At 47.2% G+C, this 17004-nt stretch overlaps 5 protein-coding genes across 5 annotated transcripts; 3 read left to right on the top strand and 2 right to left on the bottom strand.

Annotated features, from left to right (window-relative positions):
* Positions 1-184: 184 nt before the first annotated feature.
* Positions 185-2049, top strand: TRUGW13939_00822 (uncharacterized protein; the record flags this gene model as incomplete). The annotated part of the gene is made up of 3 exons (XM_035484028.1): positions 185-298; positions 375-1006; positions 1065-2049. 3 exons carry the CDS (start codon positions 185-187, stop codon positions 2047-2049), a joined length of 1731 nt encoding a protein of 576 aa, XP_035339921.1.
* Positions 2050-2373: 324 nt separating this feature from the next.
* On the bottom strand, positions 2374-5412 carry TRUGW13939_00821 (uncharacterized protein; the record flags this gene model as incomplete). The annotated part of the gene is made up of 1 exon (XM_035484027.1): positions 2374-5412. The coding sequence occupies one exon, from the start codon at positions 5410-5412 to the stop codon at positions 2374-2376; it is 3039 nt and encodes a 1012-aa protein (XP_035339920.1).
* Positions 5413-5842: 430 nt separating this feature from the next.
* TRUGW13939_00820 (uncharacterized protein) lies at positions 5843-7739 on the bottom strand (the record flags this gene model as incomplete). The annotated part of the gene is made up of 6 exons (XM_035484026.1): positions 5843-6183; positions 6240-6913; positions 6964-6997; positions 7051-7195; positions 7253-7510; positions 7572-7739. The coding sequence occupies 6 exons, from the start codon at positions 7737-7739 to the stop codon at positions 5843-5845; spliced, it is 1620 nt and encodes a 539-aa protein (XP_035339919.1).
* A 2279-nt stretch (positions 7740-10018) lies between these two features.
* On the top strand, positions 10019-11887 carry TRUGW13939_00819 (uncharacterized protein; the record flags this gene model as incomplete). Its single annotated transcript, XM_035484025.1, has 7 exons — positions 10019-10025; positions 10084-10118; positions 10193-10234; positions 10312-10687; positions 10784-11107; positions 11175-11458; positions 11573-11887. The coding sequence occupies 7 exons, from the start codon at positions 10019-10021 to the stop codon at positions 11885-11887; spliced, it is 1383 nt and encodes a 460-aa protein (XP_035339918.1).
* A 2005-nt stretch (positions 11888-13892) lies between these two features.
* On the top strand, positions 13893-15215 carry TRUGW13939_00818 (uncharacterized protein; the record flags this gene model as incomplete). Its single annotated transcript, XM_035484024.1, has 1 exon — positions 13893-15215. The coding sequence occupies one exon, from the start codon at positions 13893-13895 to the stop codon at positions 15213-15215; it is 1323 nt and encodes a 440-aa protein (XP_035339917.1).
* Positions 15216-17004: the final 1789 nt, after the last annotated feature.

Here is a 17004-nt window from a genome sequence, read left to right as displayed (position 1 = left end):
ACGCGATTTATCAATCCTTCAATGAATCAATATTTATCATAACGCGTTCTTGTTTAAGTCAATGAATATCTGCACATGTGGTATTTGTGGACACCCGTAATATTTCGAGATCTCCGACATTTATTCCGGCGCGACAAAAAAGTACACCAACTGCCACTCTCCTACACACTTTTTATCGCCCACCATGGCTTCATTGCTGGGCGCAAATTATGATTCGTCAAGCGACGATGAAAAGAAACCGAACACGACATTCACGTCAGCGACCACGCTCGTCGCCGCTCCTGAGGTCAACGTAGAGGTTTGGTCCCCGCCACCACAGCTACTGCCAGGCAGCTCATTTTGGATGATATATATACCTAACAAAAATTCTACAGGATCCATCTAGATTACAGCTAATTGCCGGTGCTTCGAATTCCACCGCACTCACATACAATGCGACATACGATGACCTGACCCGGCCATCCCAAGGCCCCGTCAACCCATTCAAACCCAATGGCGGTAATAACGGACTGAAACGCAAAAACGTGCCCACGGGACACGCCCAAGAGGAAGCTATCAGCGAAGCAACATTTACCGCGCAACACCGCACGTTCCAGAGTCTGGGTTACTCACGCAATCCCAGCCAGCCCGATGCCTTTGTGGGCAATCTCGACAGCGTCGCGCAGCACGGCGGCAGAGACTTTGTGCAGATGAAACCGTCCAAACAAGTATCTGCGGCCTTGAGGCGTAAGAGGCAGAAAAAGGGTGATTCGAGTATTGTCGAAGGCGAAGGCGCGTATCTGGGTCCATGGGCGAAATATGAGAATGATGACCAGGTGTATGAGGAAGAAGCTGCTGAAGAGGATTATGAGCTGGCTAGCGACGAGGAATTGGTTGAGGAAGATGAAGAGCTTCCGCCGTCGGAGTTGCCGGCCATGGCGACTGATTACCAGGAGGATGCGTCGCAGGCTGAGTCTACAGAGTTTCATGGTAGTGAACAGTTTGACTACCAGGGACGAACTTATATGTAAGTTGCGAGGAGAAAGTGTCCGGGTTGCAACGGATTACTAATTTTATGTGTATAGGCACGTCCCACAGGATCTTGATATTGATCTCAAAAAGGAACCTGGAAGCACCAAAAACTTTATTCCCAAGAAGCTGGTGCAGACCTGGAAATCACACACAAAACCCATCACGTCGCTTCGCTTCTTCCCCAAAACCGGACATTTGCTACTGTCGTCTGCTGCTGATGGCAAGGCCAAGATCTGGGATGTCTACCATCAACGCGAACTCTTGCGTACCTTTTCCGGTCACTCTAAGGCCATTAGTGATACCAATTTCCATCCTACCGGCAAAACTTTCCTTACTGCCTCGTATGATCGCCAAATGAAACTCTGGGATACCGAGTACGGCAAGTGCATCTCCCGCTTCACCACGGGCAAGACACCGCACGTTGTCCGCTTCAACCCTGATCCCGAGCACTCGCACGAGTTTTTGGCTGGCATGTCCGACAAAAAGATTGTGCAATTCGACACACGTTCGGGAGAGCTCGTCCAAGAATACGACCATCACTTGGCTGCAGTCAACACCATCACTTTCGTCGACAACAACCGCCGTTTCATCACCACCTCGGACGACAAATCCTTGCGCGCGTGGGAATACGGAATCCCCGTCCCCATCAAATACATTGCCGAAGCCGACATGTTCGCCATGGTGCGCGCCTGCCCACATCCTTCAGGCAAATACGTCGCGTTCCAATCCGGGGACAACCAAGTTGTCGTGTACGCTGCCACCGACAAGTTTCGACAAAACCGCAAAAAGGGGTTCCGGGGCCATAATAATGCCGGGTATGCAATCGACCTCACGTTTTCGCCGGATGGTCAGTTTCTTGCCAGTGGTGATTCCGGCGGGTTTGCCTGTTTCTGGGATTGGAAAACGGGGAAGATGTACCACAAGTTTCAGGCTGGTGGGAGAGAGGGCTCGGCTGTTACGTGTTTGGAATGGCATCCGCAGGAGACTAGTAAGGTGGTCACTGGTGGGCTGGAGGGTGTTATCAAGTACTGGGATTAATCTGTATAAAAATGTTTGTTCTTACAAATTCTAGTATAATTCTTGATCAATGGATCAATACCACAACCTTTTAAAAGGCTGAGCTTTTCTGCGGTGGGAATATTTCTAGAAAAGAACAGAGGTAGATAAAATTGTATTTTCTTTATAATACAATATGACCATCAAATTGTTAACGCCGAGATAATGAGGTGAGACGCCGCAGATGCATGAGAATAAAAACCACAAAATCAGTCATAGTATACAGTTCTCCCCAGATATTCCACCTCCCTTGGATGAAAATGCAGTACCCATTAAAAAAAAACAAAACAAAAAAAGAACAACGAACTAAAAGCTCGCCATCTCAATATAAGTGCTAATAAAGCTCAACTTCTTGCCCTGATCCGTATTCATAATGCGCCGGAACTCTTCGTAGTCCAGCTTGGCACCACCGCCGCGCTCGATGGATTCGCGCTCTACTTGATTCAGACGCGCCCAGTAACCGAGCTGGCGGCGTGAAGGGGTGTCTGATGATATACGTCGTCTTTGAGGGGACAAAGTAGGAGAGCGGTGGATGGGGGAGCCAGTGGAAGGCGAGGGTTTCAAGATCGGGGAGAGTTTGGGAGCGGTGGACTCGGCTTCGCTTGTTGAGTTTTCGGAGTGTGGAGCTAGAAGTGTCGTGAGGCCGTCGAGCCGGAGACGGAAGTATGAAGTGGCTGCTGCTGCAGGGGTGGTGGTTTCTTCGTTCGGCCTGTTCTGGGGCAGAGTAGGGTCGACCTCCTCGACGACTTCTCTGTCGTCTTCTTCTTCTCTTTCTGCTTCGACATCGTGTTCTGGAGAGATGGCAGCAGTGTCCTGCTCCTCGGTAACCACCGAATAGCCTGTAACATTCAACAAGTCGTCTAGTGACTTGTCACGGGTTGTTCGGCCAATAAGGTCTGGGCTGCTTGTGGCAATGGGTTTCTTGGGATCCAGATAAGACTCGATTTCAGCAGCCCATTGAAGGCGCTCCTTACGAGTTTCGTGGGCTTCCATCAAAAGATCCTCCTTTTGCTTAAACAGAGTGTCTAACAAGTCGTTCATCCCTTCCTTGGTAGCCTGATAGAGTATCTCTTTGCCAACATCCCTCTCTGGCTCCGGAACCTCGAAGCCGCCCCAGCGTTCTCCAACCGATGTTGAGCCGGTAGACCTGACGTCGAAATCCTCGTCATCTTCAAAGCGGACTTTTGAAGATGATCTGGAACGAAGCGAGGGAGGACGTGACGATTGTTCCGTGTCGATTGCCTCGTCTGCCGACTCGTGCACGTCCGAGTCCTCTTCAAATCCCTCTGGAGCAGTAGCGCCATCTTCCTCGTCTGTGTAGAAGTTTCTGCGCCGCCAGCGTTCGTGGATTGCATTTCTGCGAGCTGCCTCGAGGGCAGAGCTTCCATCTGAGGCTCGATCTTCTTCCTCTTCCTCCTCCTCCTCCTCCTCCTCCTCCTCCTCCTCCTCCTCCTCTTCTTCTTCTTCTTCTTCCTCCTCCTCCTCGTTGTCGTGTTCTTCTTCTTCGGCCCTCGGCTCGCTCTCATGTCCATCGACTCTAGGCTGTTCATAACTGCCATCCAGCTCTGTTTCGACATCACCAAAAATAGGTGGTGGAGGGGGTGACATTTGAGGTCTGTCTGTAGACAAGGGCCGATTAATATTTCTTCTTAATTGGTCACGAACGGCCGTTTCGCCCACGGCCGAGTAAATATCGCCATAGTCCATGCCGTCTGGCCGTAGAATATCACCGCCATCAGCAATCTCCATATCACCATCGAGATTAGCATGCTTGCCCTCTCCAGTTCTGGGAGCTTCTGCATTTCCGAAATTGCCACTAAACGCCGAACTGAGAGGGCGAGTTCCGAGGACAATATCTCGCGCTATTGTGCCGTCACCGGGACCAAAGTCCTCTTCCCATCCGTGAACCGTGTCTGCAGTTAATTCTTTGATAAGAGCATAAAATGCCCGGAACATGCGTAGAAAGTCTTTGCGCTCAACGTAGCCATCGCCGTTGATATCATAGCCCTTGAAAATGCGGCGCATTTTCTCATCGATCGCCTTTGTATTGAAACTGGCGATGCCTTTGAGAAACTCCTCAAACCCGATGAGGTTATCTTCGTTGGTGTCGTAAAAGGCAAACATGCGATCGAAGATTAGACTGGGTGGAGGAGGTCTGGATGATGTGTTTGGCACAAAACACCGATCAAAAGTCTTGCGGTCAATAGCCATGCCCAACTTGTTGGGGTCTGCAGTCCAAGTGGCATTGGCCAGGCAGCGAAACTGATCCCATAGAGCGTCAAGCTCTGTGTTCTCAAAATTGGTCTCCTTCACCAAGCGCCGTGCCAGAGGAGGCGGAAGGTTCTTGGGGAGATTGTCCGGTTTTCCAGGATACCACACAGGTCGCGCTTGGCGAGGGTTGCCCATATACGGGGCTGGAATGCGAACTTTCAGGAATAGATGCGTTTTGTTATGAACTTGCTGGGCTTCGCAGACCTCGCAAAGGTCAAAGTCCACGCAATTGTCGCACCGATAGCGTATACCCATGATGGGCATCATCCCGCAATTGTTGCAAGTAACACCACGATGAATATATCCATCCTTCCTCGCCTGGTCCTCGGCAATGTGGTAGAGCAAGTTGAGCAGATTTTGCCCTTCTCTAGCTGGCTCCCCATCAGCATTGCCATTCCGCCATGAAAATCCACTTTCGGTCTCAGCGCCATCCTCAATATCCGGATTATTCAACTCTTCAATCTCCTGAGCTGGAGTCGTAGCAGCGAGGGTCACTCTCGTGCCCTGTTGCCGACGAAGACGCAAAGACTCACCGTACGAAGGATCCACGTTGAAATTAGCAAGAGCCCTGTTGATTCCATCGCGCGAAATCCCACGATGACTAAGTTCCCTAGTCAAATAATCCCGCTCGGGACTATCCTCATTGATCGTGTGCGATGGTGGGAAGTCAAGCGCAAAAAACGATTCCAGAAAGGTATCCTCCATCATATCGCGCATTCGGTCTGCGTGCGCCTCGGGCATGCCCACATCAGCCATGAGCTGATCGCGAGTGGCAAGCAGCGAAGGCAAGAGACCGCTTTCGACCATTCGTCCATCTTCGGTTTCAATCCTGAATGTTCCATATGCTCCATTCTCGCGCTCGAGTTGTTCTAGGTGGGCGATTGCCCGCCAGGAGGGGCTGTTGATCACATCGCGGCGGTTGTTGCGACGCAGGATGGCGCCACGGCGACGCAGCTTGCTTGTGTTCTCGGGGAATGCGGTCGCATTAGAGCGAATGTATATCAGTCCGCCTAGGGCAGCCAGGCCGGCGATGGCGAACAGAAGAGGGCGATACCGTAGGTAGTCGTCTGCCATGGTGGATGGATGAGCTTCAAGGTCCTTCCATATAGACAGAGGCGGGCATGTATGCGATCAGAGTAGGTTTATTGAGGTTTGAAATTGGTAGCAGGCAAGGGTCGACCGTTCTACATTGGTATGGAGAATAAAGTGTTGAAGAAATAGGAGAGCTGTGTAACATGGAAGCTCCAAAATATTTTAGAGATGCGGTCATCGCCTTGCACTTTACCCGTTTGGATCGTGCTCCTCGCACGTGGAATCTGATGCAAGAGTCTAGAGAACTTCTCCGCAATAAACCTTGTCGTTTAAAAATAAATGAATAAATTGTCTGTCATGTTCTATATTCTATGTAAAACGCCAAAACGACCATGCTAAATTTTTGTGCCATAAGCAGATCGTTCTAGCTTGCAGCTTGAAAACCCCCTCTATGAAGAACCAGATCTCCCCCTCAGTTCAGCCTTTTCTCCTTAATGAAAAAACTGCTAAACAATGCAAAGAACACAATGCCTATTTGAAATGCAAATGTGATGTTGGTGGACCAGCCGTACGCGCTGCGAACGGTGGCCTGCAAGGATGGAGTCAAAGTCTTGATAAAGTCGAGAGACTCTCGCACACCCTTGACAATATTATCAACATCTCCACTGTCTCTCAGTGCCGATTGCAGTCTGTCACGGAGCAGTTGCTGCGAGACTGTCGCAGATAATGACAGGCCGATCACAGAGCCCAGGGTGCGGAAGAGATAGGAGCATGCAGTGACAACTGCCTGATTCTCCGGAGTCGCATTAGAGACTACAGACAGCAAAGATTAGCGTTAAGGCCTGTAATATTATCCTCAAAGCACTTACTCAGACCGATCAAGGTTGTCGTAACACCTATGCCGTTTCCAAAGGCACACATCATGGAACCCGCAATGATCAGCTTGGCGTTGTTCACAATAGCCCCGGAGAACAGAAAGACAACAGTTAGACCAATCGTAAGGAATGAGTATCCAAATACTGTGATATTATAGTATCTTCCAGTCCGTCTCATCAGGTAACCTGACAGTAGAGACCCCGACACGCCGCAGACGATAGAAGGCAAGAGTCTCACACCAGCCACGGTTGCCGATACGCCGTCAACAGCTTGAAAATGAAGCGGGAGATAAAACAGGCCAGCCAGCCATCCTCCGAAACTGAAAAAGTTGCATGCGTAGCATGCAAAGAGCGCTCTATCGAATATAAGATGTCCCGGGGCAAACGGTTCTGTCGCGACATAGATTTCCACGAGTACAAAGACAATGAATAAAACTGCAGACACAGCCAAGGGCACATAACTTATCGGTATGCTCCAAGATACGTTGCTTCCACGATCCAGGCCAAGCAGAAAGCCCAGCACAGCTCCCACGAGAACGACAGCGCCGAGGAAGTCGATGCGCCGGAGCTTCGTCCGCCAATCACCCGTTTCAGGATTGGGAACCTTGAGTGAAACACTTACCAAAATGAATGCCAGGAGGCAAATGGGTGCCTGTGCTATGAAAGACCTGACAGCTTGTTAGCATTCATTTGGTATGCCGAAGACCGTCAAACTCACCAACGCCAGCCAATATAATCGGCCAAAATGCCACCTGTATACGTTAGTAACTATGAATAATACCCCGACAAACGAGATGGAAATTACCCAGTGGAGCGCCAATGCCGGATCCAGTGGCATATGTAATATTGATCACACCCTGCCAAAGGCCCCGGTCCCGCAAGGGGATGATATCACTCAAGAGAATGCTGACAACTGTTGTCATGCCACCACCTCCAATGCCTTGATACACCTGAGGGACAATTAGCACGTTCCAATATAACAAAAAAGACTCCCGACAGTATCATACCCTTGCCGCAATCAATTGGCTGATATTCTGTGCAAGGCCGCAAAACAGGTTCCCCGTGCCAAAGACAGCATATGCAAAGAGCAAGCATTGTTTCCGTCCAAAGATGTCACTCAGTTTTCCATATAATGGCTGGAAAGACGTCAGGGTCAGGAAGTACGAAGTCGCAATCCAGCTCGTCAAGTTGAGCGCGTTGAGATCGCTCCCGATTTTCCCATAGCTGGCAACAATAATGGTCTGGTCGGCGGCAGACAGGAAGACCTATATACAGGCTGTTAATAAGCTGTTGCGACTCGCCAGGAGATCTCAGATGGTAAAGTACCCCAAAGGAAATAATTGCAACAATGTATTTCACCTGAGTGCTAGAACCCGCCTCTCTCTTGTCGCGCGAACTGCTGTCGTCGGGGGATTCTTCTCGATGGATTGTGCCGTTGTTGTCGCCAACATCTTCCCTCAGAAGAGGAGTGTTCTCGCTCGCGATCACGGCCATTGCTCGCTTTGGGCCAAAGATTTGCGAGAAGAAACGAAGTGACGACCAATTTAGGCTGTTCGCCTCCTGGACTCCACGTCGAACCCTGGATTGACTCGCATGCGGAGGTATTAATAATTAGTTCCAGACGAAGCGTTCGAGTCGCGAACGTTGGAGAGCACGAAAAAAGCGGGGGCGAATGATAAGCGGCTAGTCGGCCTTCTTGCCGAGGCCCAATACTACGAGTATACTACGAGTATACTCCGTACACTTTGCTAGAAACAAAGAATAATTATTGCTGTATTTACTACTATATGCTGAATATAAGTAGCTTTTATATTATATTAACATTATTAGCTAATATATAAAATAATCTAGATGCATTTTATAGTCACTGGCTTATCAATTGATATATATTATGACACTAATTATTCGGCTACAGAAATTGTAGAAATGCTTCAATCTAAATCCAGCAGTCGCAAATCACAAAACACTTCTAACAAGGTTTCAGGAAGCCTGGTGTCAGGCTTGACATGCCAATGCATGATAGATCTAGAAAATAGATAGCCTCGTATCAACAGAAGTTGAATCTTTGTTGTTTTTTTGCAACACACGTCACCAGTCCGAGATTCCACCATTTGCATCATTCATCAATATGATTGGTGGCACTTCCATAAGGCAGGGCCGTAGAAGGTTGCTAGTCCGGTCATCACAAAGATCAGGCAAAGTGCTGGACTGTCCTCACCAACCTGTTCTAGAATTTTTGCGTTGGCCGTTTCGATCTGCTCAGGTGAATAGTTGTCCACTTCCGGCACCTGTATCTACCCAGTCCACGACACGTGTGTAGGTCAACGCTAAGAATGCGAATGATGATGAGCAAAATACATGTGAAAAAAGAAGGAGACGCTTTGTTGACTCAAAATCGAAATGGTAAGGGTGATGCTCAGACGTTGTGCGTGTAATGTAAAGATCGAATATACTTTTAAGCAACAGCATCCATTTCATCTGGGATTGGAAATCAAGGATATACCACGATACTTTCTGTAAGCAGTTCCGAGAACGACGCCGCTCTGCTGGAATATTCAAGTGCAAAATATGTCAAGTACAGATGATGATGACGGAGAGACATCTCTAGAATATCGTTAGGGTGCCCCTAGTGTTAGGTCCATGAGCGTAGTTCGTCGAAGATGATGGGAGTGTGCAGTTGGGACTGAAGCTGGACACTAGCAAAACACGAAGGAAGAGGTGGGCAGCCAGGATACCCATGTTTCCCGCGTAACTTCATAGAAAGCCTGTATATATATATATATATGGAATATTTGCGAAGCTACGGTCCAACTCAGTGTGCGACCAACGAGTTAATAATAGATTAGGATGACGTGCCTTACGCACGTGTTGAGCTGTGGTCAGCGTGTGAGTTTGGCAAATTGGGACAATCGAGGCCACATCTTGCCCTGCCAGCGTCTTCCATGCAGCAGGGATCTCATCAGGTAGCAATGCCTTTGGGCCACCAGTGATTCCACTGACCAGTCGTCTCGGCAGGTGCTATGAATCCGGCGTAACAGTGCGATCGTAATCACCGGTGCCACAATATCCTCTCCCAGTCAAATGCTACCCTTCGGAGCATTGGATTGCTTCCCTGCACGGTACTTTTGGGCTATTCTGTTCGGCTGCGCCATTGTCAGGCGACCCCGGCTGATAAACCATTCGCAGAAAGTGGTGAGATAGCATCTTCAGAACTCCTTAGCCCAGGCGTGGATCATTGTTTTAAATGTTGCGCGTTGACTATATCCGTCAGCCACAAGAGCAAAGTAAGTCCTCACCTCAGGAGTTGTTTGAGGAGATGGGATACTACGGATGATGCCGGCTGCAGACATGCCGTACCAAGCTGCCAGGGTGTGATGGCACCGAAGGGCAAAAAGTAGCGACAAGTTGACCACTGGAATGTGACCGTAACTCTGTTAACAGCTCATTGGGCACGAAAGAATGACCCCTGCTAGACTGTTGTCCGACTCTTACCCCTAAATCGGTGTCGAATAAGAGAACCCCGGAACGACCAGGCCAGTTTTCCTTGACCTCAGTACCTTTCTACTGTTGAGTCTGTCTACTAGGAGCGCGACTTTGGTACAACTCTGCAAATAAATTCCTTTCTCGTCAGCGACCATAACTGTCACCTATGGCTTACGTTGCAAGCCTTGATGCCATTGAATTTTTCCGTGATGGTAAGAGACACATACGAGTCTACTATCAATTTAGTGGTGAGGACAAAATTGTCCGGGAATCCTGCTATCATCAAGACCATGGCTGGTTCGTGAGAGCGACGGCCTGGTCAGCGACCTTGCGAAGAATAACTCACCCATTACAGCTACAAGCTGGACCGAGAATGGAGGTGCGACGCAGGTAGGTGCTTCTCTACATTAGTCGTTCTATACATGGTTTTCTAGGGATATTTCATCATTGACACTATTTTACAGATCCGAGTGTTCTTTTTGGATGAGCAGAATAATATTCGGCAGGTATAGCGAATTTTCTCCTCGTCCTCTTGAGTATTGAAAATGCGTCTCGTATACAGATTCTCACTGGCGATGCATAGTCTCGGGGAGATCACGAAACAATGTCACAGTGGAGTTCTATCACCATTGGGCTTGCAACGGAAACAGAGATTTCACCGGGCTCCCAACTTGCAATAGCACGCCCTGATCAAGATGACCAATTGCTTCGACTATTCTATCAACAGAAGTCTGATGCTGGCAGAAAGGCTGGAGGTTCGCTGCGTGAAATCAGGTACGACGCAAGTGATCAGGTGTGGGCCATTCAAGATAATGCTATTACCGACGATGCCATCGAGGACACTCGTCTTTCTGCCGTGTCCGATAAACTCAAGCAGGATGTGCGGCTGTATTTCCAGGGTTCTGATATGCAGCTCCGTGAGATGTACTGCGACGGAGATTATAGGTGGAGCTATCGCTGTGAGTTTCTGGACTTCACCTAGGAATTTGATCATAGTCGTTCGTACCTGTAAACTGACAGATGTCCAACCTGTGCCAACTGGGACCGATTATAAGCTCTTATCATCCAGAAGCGACAAAAGCTTGGCTACAGAGCACCCATCTCTGCAGTCTGCTGGCGATCCGATCAATTGAAGCTCCAAATCCGAGTCTTTACGCTCCTTGCTACGAATAAGAATACCATGGCGCAAATGTCGTACAATCACCCGAACTGGAAGACTATCTCTAGTCCTGCGGTGTCGTTTCAAGAAGGCTCAGGGGTTGGGTCATGCCGCGATACAGGGACTCGTACTGTTGGCAACACTCCAATCTGTGTCTTCTATCAGCCTGGATCCCGGATCATCGAACTGTGGACTGTGCCAGCTGATGACTCTACTGCTAGTAAGCAATTGGCAAATGAGATCCCACACCCGGTTGGGATCCCAACTTCGCTCTGTGGACCGTCTAGGCCATCAGATGGAACACAAGGGTATGGTACTAATCAATCAGGACACTGCTGAGCCATCATCGTCCACCAATCCTGCTATGGCTACAGAAAATGAGCGGCTGGAGCAGGAAGTGCGCAGGCTCACAGCTAGTTTAAATACAGCTGAGTCAAATGTCACCCAGTTACAAACTCAGATCAATGGTATAGACAAGGAGAAGTCTGCTCTAAATGATGGAAATGTCGCACTTCACAAGGAGACAGAACTCCTCCGGTCTGAAATCGAAAAGTTAAAGGAGCAAAATAATGTAGGTTGCAAGTTCAGATTTGTATCATGTAGCGCCCTCAAGAGCGGCGATATGAGAACCCCTCTCCTTTTTGATCCCACGATTGAGTCATGATATTTGGCTAATTTCTTTTAGGACGGAGCGCATTGGAAGAGCATGTATGAGACTCTGCACAGCTCCACTCTCAAGACTGATGAGGGACTGGACAAGCTAGCTTCTCTTACTCCGTTACACTCTCGCGACGCGTCGCAAAATTATGACACAATGAGAATTTATCGAAATTTGGCTATGGATGGCTGGGCACGTGGCTATTACATGGCTAGAAGACATTACAATGGAACCTACCATTATTACCTGCGGAACGAAGACGACTGGCCTTCGCTCAAAAATAGCTTTAGTACCCTTTTTGGCGCTGATCAAAGCGATTGGCCAAAAGATTTTCGATTGTAGTCTATTGGCCAAATCTGGACTGTCAAGTTTAAATTACAGATTTGGAACCGTCAGAGAACTGTTCGAAAATACGTAGCTTAACGTGCTATAAGAATGCGAAAGAGTTTCTCATCTATAAACTGATATGCCTTGGGAACTTGTCACAAGAATCGATAACCCAGCCAATGAATGCAGTAACGTAATCCACCACTCTCTGGCCACTTTTCTCCGAGCGTGCGGACTATATCGACTTCAAATCTCAATCACTAACCCGAAATAATAATTATATACAAGAAAATAATCATTAACACGATTAGAGCATTGAGGCCCTCTATGCCCGAAAATACCACACTCACTACACTGAAATTGGCGGCGTATGCGCGCTTGAGACGCTGGAAGCTCGGGCTCAACTGGAGCAGTAGTAACAGTTTGAGATGCTTCAACCTAACTTTGTATAAGCGCCTGGGCTTTCTTTCTAGTAATTCCTTGCTTATGAAATATCTGCTTTCTAGATTATCTATATTTTTTGCTTCTTCTTCTTCTTCTTATGTGTAGTCTATAAATCATGATTTTTTTTCTAAAGGATTAAATTTTTATGTACGGTATATTCATATTAGATAGTCGATCTATTGCCTATATTATTATATCTAATGGACTTATCGGACGCTGACTTATACATCTTTTGATTGTGCTTGTTTGACGCTTAAATTGATATAGATTCTGAGATATTTATAAGCAGGATGATTGAGTATTGCTTGGTTGACTAAAAGGAGATATTGGAGTCTTTAATCGGATTATAAGCTGTTAATATACTTAATATAGATTAAATGGTACTACTTTAATAGCTCTAAAGCTATTCTAAATAGTTTTAGCTTTATATACTTAACTATAGTTTGGCTTAAGTAAAATCTCAGGGCCTCCTATGAAATAGTAATCGTATAGGTCAACTGGTGGGTCTTGATATTGTGTATGTGTTTGACGTCCTAACATATAACCTAATTAAAATAGGCTCCTATAATCGCGCCTCCCTCGGTTTATTGGACAATAGAGTTTCAGTGTTTAAATAATATACGAAAGTGCGGCCATCCATTTAAAATCTGACTGCTTAGTTGGGTTTTTTCTTCTAAAAATAGGTAGATACTTGACAAAGTTTTTGGGGGGAGGGAATAATATAAAGAGGCACAGAGAAAAAGACGAAAAATCATTCTAAAGTTTTCCGTGGGGGGTCTCATAGACCCTGAAATTTGCGTGGCATAAGACTCACATATAGGCAACAAGCATTAACTAGATTACATATTTAGACTATCCTTTCAGAGTGTTCTTTAAAGGGCCCACGTGCAAATGCTTCTTCAAGTGAAATATCACTTTTCCTGCATTTACCCCGCCTCACAATATACTTCCTATTATAGCTGGATTGAGGCTATTCAAATGAAGTTTAAGAGTTTAAGACCTCACTCAGGAATAGAGAAATCTCAAAATTCTTCTCCTAGCCACATAGACTATATAGGTCACACAGCGCCTACCGACTTCGCTAAGGCTGTACACAAGCCACCTTAGGAACGCCAATTCATTGAAAATGGAGTTAAAAAAAATTGAATATAAAACCAAATCAGCATCTATTTCCTAGCTAGACCTAGTCTCATTCTCACTTTTCTCATTAAAATATGTGCATTCCATAAGATTCTAATACCCTTCGTAATTTATTAGTAAGTAGGGGTGAAAGTTTTTAGTTTCAAACACAAAATCGTGTCACATCAGGAGTGGGTCCTGAGTCCTGACATCTAATTCGGGGTTGTTCCGGAATTTCGGGGTTTCAACTGATTCAAGGTGCAGCCAGCTGTTGCGAAAAATGCCACTTGATTCCACGAAGATTTCGGTATTTCCCTGTATCATGGTTGAATGGTGGCCCGCCATGGAGAATAAATATCTCCTCCACGCAGTCCAAAAAATATAGTTACCAAATAAGTTCACCTTTCTTCTACCCTTCAGAAATCCAGGCGTAACATCAAACCCCTGTCATTTTACGATGAGCCAAGTGCAAAAGGTAAATACTCCGCAATATACACTTCCCGGTGGGATTTATCTGATCCAGAGTATTATACAGGTCGTGATCATCGGGGCTGGACCCGCCGGTATCCTGGCAGCGCTTCGCCTACAGCGATTCAACCACATCTCTCCTATCATATACGAAGTCCGCTCTGAACCCACGACTCTTGGAGGTGCAGTCGGTATTCCGTCAAACGGCTTGAGACTATTATTTAGGCTCGGGCTGTGGGATGCACTTCGGGAGCGAGGCGCGGAAACTTCCACATTATCAGTCCATGCGATCAAGGGCCAAGTTATCGGCAACATGGACATGACTTCCTGGAGCCGGGAAAAGACTGGCTTTGGTTATTTAAGAATTCGTCGCGTTGATTTGATGGAGGTTCTATATGAAGAGGCTCGCAAAGCAGGCATTCCTATCCACTTCAGCAAGCACTTGACCGGGATTGAGGAAGACAATAAGGGTGTCACTGTTACTTTCTCTGATGGCTCCAGCGACAAAGCAGATCTTCTTCTAGGCTGTGATGGTATCCACTCGATGGTGCGCAAACTCTACGTCGACCCCAACACAGAGCCTCAATACTCAGGCATTTCGAACATATACTCTCTGGTTCCTACCTCTGAGCTGCCCAGCGCCGCGGCGTCAATTGATGGTCTCAACGTGATGCTAACGACGGATGGACTTCTAGCCATATCTCCTTGCCGGGCGAGCCGAGATATGGTCTACTGGTTCTTCTCGCGCGAGCTTGCCATTCCTCCTGGCGGTGATACGCGCGACGGGTGGGAGGAGCGTGGGAAACAGCAGGTGGAGACCATTAAATCAATAGTGCTCGATCTCATCAAAGACTCTGAAGGAGAATGGGGCTTGACTATTAAGGAAAGTATCAGACAGACAAATACACTCCGCTTCTATCCCGTTTATCGCCTGCCGACAGGCGGACAATGGTCGAAAGGGCGGTGCCTGATTATCGGGGATGCAGCTCATGCAATGCAGCCACATGCAAGCCAAGGGGTATCCATGGCACTGGAAGACATATTCATGTTGTCGAATCTCCTGGACTCCAACCTAGGTTCACTAAATGAGGCCTTCAGAGTATATGAGCAAAAGCGACGACATCGTGTGGATGAAATGCACCAGCTCGCGGAGCGTAATGGAGGAATAAGAAAGAGAACCCCTCCATGGCAGCTGTGGTTCAAAGAAATTGCAACTTCCGGCGTCTTGGGAATTTACAACCTTTTCGGCCTAGGTAAGTTAGGATTAGGCCAGAAGCCGTTGGCTTATGATGTCGAGGAAGATACACACTAGATAGTCGACTAGTACTGGTTTTTTAAAAGTGATATTCAAGTATGATACAGCCTTAATTATTATAGTCAAGAATCCGGAAAAGGTAGATCCTGTTCACGAGCTCTTCATGTTCAATGTTGTGTTGAAATTTTGACAACCAATCCAAAAAGGCCCAACCCTTATTAGTAAGGGTCTTGTCGAACTGCAAATACCGCTACGACAAAAAGGGTCAACCCTAATTGTAAGGGTTTGCTAGTTCATTTATATGTCGACAGGTCTCCTAGTTCATTGCTTAGGCTGACATCTTGGTTGTAGTATATCTTCCGACTTCCGTAGGTATGTAAGTTGCGCATTGATACAACCATCTGCGCAGCACAGGTTAGTTACTCTACCCCAAATATGAGTCATAGAAGACTTGTAATTACATCGTAATTGTTGCTTAATACATGTAGGGTTAGAGTTTAGGAATCCGGAATTTCGGAATTTCGGGGGCTCGGCAGCTCGGCAGCTGGGAGCTTGACGATCCTGCTAACCAACTTCGACTTCACCAATGTCAACATTTAGAGCATATCGTAATGTCTTTTATGCCACCCCAGTAAAAGAAAAAAAAAATCAAGGTTTACCCCCACAGTTTAGAAGACAGAAATTAAGCTTCCCCCCGCATATTGATTTCCCCCATGGGCTCTCGAATATTAAGCAAGCATCCCCGCATACTGCGAGAGAGGAATGATCGATCACTGAACTACAGTAGATCAAGCCTGACGCTACCCCTACTGGTAGTTATCTCCGCTCTGAAAAGTCCTTTCGAAGGAACTCGACAAGATGAATCAGCATTGTCCGGCATCACTTTTGGATGAGTCCCGATTTCCTGACCAAGGCGGATGTGGGTATTATCCTCAGGTAGCTGGACCTGTAACGAATGGACCTTTGGCTGATATTCGGTGGTTTTGCCTGGTCTTTGGTGTGCAAATTTGCCCAGTATGATAATGTCTCATGCTGCTTACCGTGCCCTCTGAGCGCCTGGCGATATGAACGAGTAACACGTATGGAGTCAATGATGAAAGAAAAACACGGACTTCTGATTTTCTTTAGGTCTAGTTGACGACTACAATGCAATCGGCTGGGTGGGTATTATTTCCCTCACCATTACCTCTTTAATGCTTCTCACATTCGTCGCTCTACCTGTGGAGTTGACTGCACGCCATTATTTTACGACCCACCCCTTGGTTGGTTTTGCTCTGATGTCGGTACGGCCAATACTTCCAATTAATCCCCACTGCATACGGGCCACCAGCCCTGATTCCGTACTTCTAACTATCTTTTTCTCAGCTGTGTTTCGTCATTTCGTTCGACTCTGAACCGCCACAGTGTTACGATAGCATCACGCCCAACGATATCAACTCAGACACTAGTTGTCTAATTACGTCAGCTACCCTATTCCTCGGTATTTGGGTCTTATTGTTGAACAGTAAGTGATTACTGACCCAGAAGTGGCGGTGTGCAACTTTTCTTTAAAGATAACATATGACCAGACCTTTTCCGATCGATCTGGCTCCATGTTTATATCTGCTCGGATTTAAAACCGGGAACAAAATTTATGTTCTTCGCACTTGCATGTTCATATGGTTTCTCGGTGTTCCTTGTGGCCCTTACCTTACGTGTGACTGGAGGGTCCTATCAAGTCGGCAAGGCCTGCGTGCTTAATCCCCAGAAAAGTATAGCTACAGCCTGGGGTCCAATATTGGGGGTTTCACTTGCATCTACCGTGTTGCAACTGTGTTCAATCCTATATTGTATTTACATTGTTATC

This window comes from Talaromyces rugulosus, chromosome I (genome assembly GCF_013368755.1).
Source record: "Talaromyces rugulosus chromosome I, complete sequence".
Classification (NCBI taxonomy): domain Eukaryota; kingdom Fungi; phylum Ascomycota; class Eurotiomycetes; order Eurotiales; family Trichocomaceae; genus Talaromyces; species Talaromyces rugulosus.
This window is presented reverse-complemented; position numbering and strand designations above follow the sequence as displayed.